Source organism: Helianthus annuus, chromosome 14 (genome assembly GCF_002127325.2).
Source record: "Helianthus annuus cultivar XRQ/B chromosome 14, HanXRQr2.0-SUNRISE, whole genome shotgun sequence".
Lineage (NCBI taxonomy): Eukaryota > Viridiplantae > Streptophyta > Magnoliopsida > Asterales > Asteraceae > Helianthus > Helianthus annuus.
Genome location: NC_035446.2, coordinates 92,261,154 through 92,267,153, shown reverse-complemented (window position 1 = coordinate 92,267,153; position 6,000 = coordinate 92,261,154). Strand labels below are relative to the sequence as shown.

At 36.9% G+C, this 6,000-nt stretch overlaps 1 protein-coding gene across 1 annotated transcript; it reads right to left on the bottom strand.

Annotated features, from left to right (window-relative positions):
• Positions 1-1,716: 1,716 nt before the first annotated feature.
• Positions 1,717-3,571, bottom strand: LOC110908666 (protein ALP1-like). Its single transcript, XM_022153622.2, has 2 exons — positions 2,790-3,571; positions 1,717-2,699 (listed from the first exon to the last, which is right to left on the bottom strand). The coding sequence occupies exons 1-2, from the start codon at positions 3,289-3,291 to the stop codon at positions 1,849-1,851; spliced, it is 1,353 nt and encodes a 450-aa protein (XP_022009314.1). The 5' UTR covers positions 3,292-3,571; the 3' UTR covers positions 1,717-1,848.
• Positions 3,572-6,000: the final 2,429 nt, after the last annotated feature.

The window sequence follows — 6,000 nt, the reverse complement described above, 5'->3', positions numbered from 1 at the left end:
TCTCTTTTAATCCCTCTTCTCTCTAAACGGATCAGCCATCACCGTTACCACGCGCCACCGCCACCGCCACCACGACCACCACCGTGGTACCCGACCCACTTATCGTACACCCAACGTCGCCTTCTTCACGGCACCCATCCCGGAATCAACGCCCCACCTCTTGCTTGTTCACAGTCAACGAAATCAACTAAGTTAACGGAGAAAATGGGGGCGCCCGCCTCTAGGACTTCGATCGACGACCGCAGCGGCGAGATATCGTTGTGTTTTTGGGTTGCCGCAGACAAGTACCGTACCGGAATCGCAACCTCTACTTAGTCGTCGTCGATCTGATGTGTCCGTCTCAGATCTGGTACATGCATTGCTGGAAGACCGGTTAGCCAACGATTGACCGTAACCCTAGACTGTCGCACAGCGCAACCAAAATACACCGTCAGTTCAGAAGCAGTAACCCTCGTGGTTGTTAGAGTTGAACCCACCTTCATCGGAAAACCATGTTGACTCCCGTAGTGCTTCGTAGGAGAAAGGGCAAACTGGTCAACTCATATACGAATGGCAATTTTGTAAATTTGTCGGTACACTGTCACTGGAGGCGTGTGACTGGTGTAATTGTTTGATGTTCTAGTGACGGTGACGAAGATATCAAAGGACAAAAATGTAATTTGAGTGGGGCTGTCGGTGGGAAGGGGCCAACGACTTTGTAATTTAAGATAGTACTAGTCATATGATCCGTGCGCGTTGCGATGCGGGTACATCGCAACATCAAATGAATTAGTTCAAACGTTATGTGATGCATTAACCATATGAAAACACGTGTTTCGACGTATATGCTTGATCTCAATGTAATCCATATAAGCATTGTGATTTGATCAAAAAGTAAAGTAAATCAAATTTATGTCGTACAATCAAAACATATTAATGTGACTTGACTCTTACATATAAAACGTAACCGGTATAAAAGAAAAATTAACATATGTAATTAAAGGGATTAGTTAGAGTTTTTTAAAGGAAAAAAAGAAACCACAATTTAACTTCACTTGGTTCGGAACAAAATTTACGAAACATACATAAAAATAAGTACAAAAACGTATGATATTTGATCTAACTCGTTTCCTAAAAAAGTTTACGTTTGTTGTTTGCTCATAAGCAATTGGTTTCATCATGGTACAGTAACGGTAATGAAATCACTATAGCCTTTGATAAAAAATGATTTTGAATACAACTTTTTTTTTTCAAACACAATAGTCTTTTGTGGCTCACTAAATCAATTCTTTTAGTTATTTATTTACTTTTTATTATATAAGTACATAGACTACAAATGTTGTCTTATTGTGTTTTCATAAAAAAAAATGCTATTTTCATAAAAAAAATACTATTTCTTAAACTAATACCGATCACCAAAACTAAAATATAACATGATATATATTTATTATATGTCCAACGTTAGAATTATTCGTAGCTTACTACCTTTCTTTAGATAGGATTTAATTTTGTTTTTGATAGCCAACATTATATATTTATGTGACATAAAGGTGAAAACTTGGTATGACAAAAAATGATATCAACATAATTATAAGACCATGCGTAATGGTGTAACATTATAATGCCCCCACCATGGGGCGTTTTGCGCCATGTGGCAGCCCAGTCAGCAAGGGGCATTATACCATAAAATGGTGTAGTGGGGCATTATTCAGATAATGCCCATGCAATCATTTCCCAATTATTTTTTTTAAACTTTAAATACTTTATTAAATAAAAAAAATACAATACTAGAAATAAAAAACATAAAATCCGATTAAATAAAAAAATACTACAAATAAAAAAATTAAAATCCGAATATAAAAAAAAAGACTAGTTTTCATCTTCGCTTTCTTCACCCTCGTCCTCCGTTTCTTCCTCTCCCTCCGGTGGAACATACCGAACCGACCATGCGTGGTGTAGTAAATCAACCATTAACTGGGAATGGTACGGTTCGTAACGCAACTCTCGCGCGTTATTCACTCTTTCTTCCATTGACGCCTGCGGATGCTCTTCTTGAACGGCTTCTGGCACATAATTCTGGCATATTGCCTTTCCTTCGTCTTCCAAAATCATGTTGTGCATGATTATACACGCGTACATAGCATCTCTCATTTTTTGCTTGCTCCATGCACGACAAGGATTTCTCAAATAATGCCAGCGTTGTTTAAGAACCCCAAAGCATCTCTCAATGTCTTTTCGTGAAGACTCTTGAACCTTTTTAAAATATGCTCTTTTTTCATCAAAAGGATCACTATACGTTTTCACGAAAATCGAATACCTAGGATATATTCCGTCGCTCAAGTAATATCCATGAGGGTAATAGTTTCCATTTGCGTAAAACGACGCTTTAGGAGCTTTGCCAGAAATCCACTCCTCTAACAGCGGAGATTGTTCAAAAACGTTGATATCATTGCATGACCCGACCACGCCAAAGTAAGCAGACCAAACCCAAAGGTCCTGTGAAGCAACCGCCTGAAGAATAATAGTGGGTCCTTTTTGGTCACCACGTGTGTGTTGGCCTCGCCATGCAGTCGGGCAGTTATCCCAACGCCAATGCATGCAATCTATGCTCCCGATCATACCAGGCAAACCATGCTCGGCATTATGTACCTCGTAGATCTTTTGAAGGTCCTCCCATGTAGGCGTTCTAAGATAACGCGCACCGTACACATCAATTATACCTTTATAAAAAAAAAATAGTCACAAAAAAAAATTAAAGAAATTGTAAACATAGACAAAAAAAATAAAAGTGTAAAGTATAGGAATTTTACCGCGACAAAAATGCTCCAAGCTATCTCTCGTTGTTTTCTCCCCCATTTTTAGATACTCGTCATTGATGTCGGTAGTGTTTCCATAAGCAAGGATTCGTAACGCCGAGGTACACTTTTGGATACCGGTAAATCCAAGTTCCCCTCTCGCATCCGCTTTTTGTTTAAAAAAATCGTAGTTGGCTTCCAAGTCGTGGACTATACGTAGAAATAACCGCTTACTCATTCGGAAACGACGTCTAAACATTTCGTTCGAATATGTCGGCTCCTCGTCAAAATAATCCTTCATCAAACGATCGTGTGCCCCGCGTCGGTCTCGTTCAATATAACCTCTTTTACCTTTTTTGGCTTGTGGGCGACGACAATGCTCGGCATATCTCATCGCTAGTTTACAAGCACCCGTAACCGCCTCTTGCTCAACCTCCTCATCGGTTGAACCATCGCCATCCGCAAAAAACTCGTGATAGCAATAGTTTAGCATGGAGGAAGAACTAGGAGAATCCATCAAGTTTTTATAAAATTCTTGTATTTTTTAGAGAGTTTTTGTGATTATTTGAGTTGAAAATGTTTGAGGGTATATATATATATATATAGGGGGAAATAAAAAAAAAAAAAAAAAAAAAAACTAGCCGTTAGCAACTAGCCGTTTGATTCGTCCGTTCCACATTCTCGAGCGTTTTAAAAATCACGCCAAAACAAATTTTTTTCAAAAAAAACGCCGGAAAACGCCCCGTGTAATGGCGAATCCGGCGTTATGCAGCGTTTTTTTTCAAATTTTTTTAAAAAAAACGCCCCGTTACGGGGGGTCTAAGAGTAATAATACCAAAGAAAATCTCTCAAATCCACTTTTTCATTTGAAACCATGTGCCTCAGTTTAAATCATACTAAAACCCAAAGCCACTTTTTTCTTTTGAAACCATGTGTCATTAGAGAGAAACTAATGTGTGTGAGAGAAACTCCTCCCCACCGCCTCTTTCCCGTAACAGATTCCGGCAAAGGCCCGGTCCTCCAGCCAGCCTTTCTTCCTCCTCTCACTTCAGATTGTGCAACTGCGTCTCCGGCATCGTGTGACGATAGAGTCCGCATTCGGCGACCAAGGCGAGCGAAATCTGTAGATCCTCTTGTGGCTTCACCGGAAAACGCGTCGTTAGTTGAGCAGTTATTTTTAACTTTCTTTCCAACCTATAAACCAGATGTTAGAGAGAGAAAGAGGACGACTGGAGGGTTTCTCCGGCGAGAGTCCGGCTACCGGTGAGAGCAGTGGTGCGTGGTGTTGGTGGCTATGAACCAGGGTAGGAAGCAACTTCCGGCCAGAAAGAGAACCGCTCAATAGTTATGGCTTTTGTAATGGCGATTTTCTAATTTTGTGGGTGCATCAGGGCAACTGTATAATTTTCAAAAGTTAGGTTTAAGTAAATACAATGCTCATCTTTTTAAAGAATGTTCAGTTGTTCACGTTGAGATGAGAAAGGCGGCCTCTGAGCTCTTTGGACCAGCCCAAGACCATAACAGGCCCAATGTATTTGGGAGGCAAAGCCGGTGGGAAACCACCGACTTTGTAATTTAAGATAGTATATAATATAATATATATATAATGAGCGTTAATATTTACTGATCCACATAGCTATTCATACTTGAGCAATTTATTGCCTCTGCTTTCAATAAAATACCTCAACTAAGTCCTATTATGTATTTACATTTATTTTGAGTTTTATTAATTCTTACTGTTACACCGTAGATATATACATTTATTGGGTCAGGATATTCTAGAAAGTTTTTTTGGCTAATAAGTAATCTTAACCATCAATTGATTAAGTACGGGCTTGGATTAAATGGGTATAATTAATAAAACAGAAGGAGGCGCATGTGTCTGTGTAGGGGTATTCTAGTCAATCCAAAGCAACAGTTTCTCTCTCCGAAAATTCCCCTGTTTTTTAAACGTTAATAACTTTTTCATACGATATTGTTTTTTTATAAATATTGCACAAAAAACAAGCCTTTTTTATCTTTAAAACGAGTATACTATTGCTATATTTTCGGAAAAAAATTCGAAACTCCAGATGTGTAAAACGCAATGGATAAAACGCATAAAAATGACTTTTTTCTAAAATGCAGTTGACAAAAAGACAAAGAAATGTCTTGTTTCTAAACGCAATAGACAAAAAACACAAAAGAAATGTGTTATTTCTAAAACGCAATTGTAGAAAAACACAAAGAAATGTCTTTTTGTAAAACGCAATGGCCAAAAAACAAAAAAAATGTCTTTTTTTTTTTCTAAAACGCAATGGCCAGAAAACACCTTCTTTCTAAAACACAAGGCCAGAAAACCCAAAGAAATGTCTTTTTTGTATAACGCAATGGCCAGAAAACAACTTTTTTTTAATACGCAATGGCTAGAAAACACAAAAAAATGTGTTTTTTCTAAAACACAATGTACTAAAAACACAAATAAAGGTATTTATTATAAAACACAATTTAAAAACACACAAAAATGTGTTTTGCCTAAAACGTAATGGACGAAAAACACATAATATGTGTTTTACCTAAAACGCAATGGACTAAAAACACAATAAAATGTCTTGTTTCTAAAACCCAATGGACTGAAAATACAAAAAAAAAAAAAGTTTTTTTCATTCCTTTGTAAAGCGCAATGACTCAATTCAAAAACCTATATTGTAAAAATGCAATTCAAAATTTTCTTACATAGATCGAAGTCGATTTTTTCAGATTTCTTCAACGATTGATGAAATTTAAATGCTAGAAACACTTATCAGCGATCGAATGGAACGAATGGTGTGATTCGCTTCAAAATCATGGAAAAAATGAGAGATTGTATGAAATTAAACCGGGTTTCTTCAAAAAAAAAAAGTTGAAGAACATGTTGATTAGGTGTTTGAATCATTGATTGGTGACAAAAATCGCACTATAATGTACTGATTATTAAGATAGAAAGTGAAGAAAATGTTGAAGATGGTGGGTTTTGAAAATGGTGGGTTTTAAAGTTACAGAGAGAGAAGGAAGAAGATTAGATAAAATTGACTACAATATCATTCCCTTTATTTTTAAATTTTATCACATGTCATAATCCTATTACTTTCTATACTTTCTAACCAAATTAAACTTTCTATTTGATACTCTAATAGTATTTTCATTTAACTCGACTTATCGTTATCTTGTATTTATATTCAGACATACATTTATTATGTATTATTAT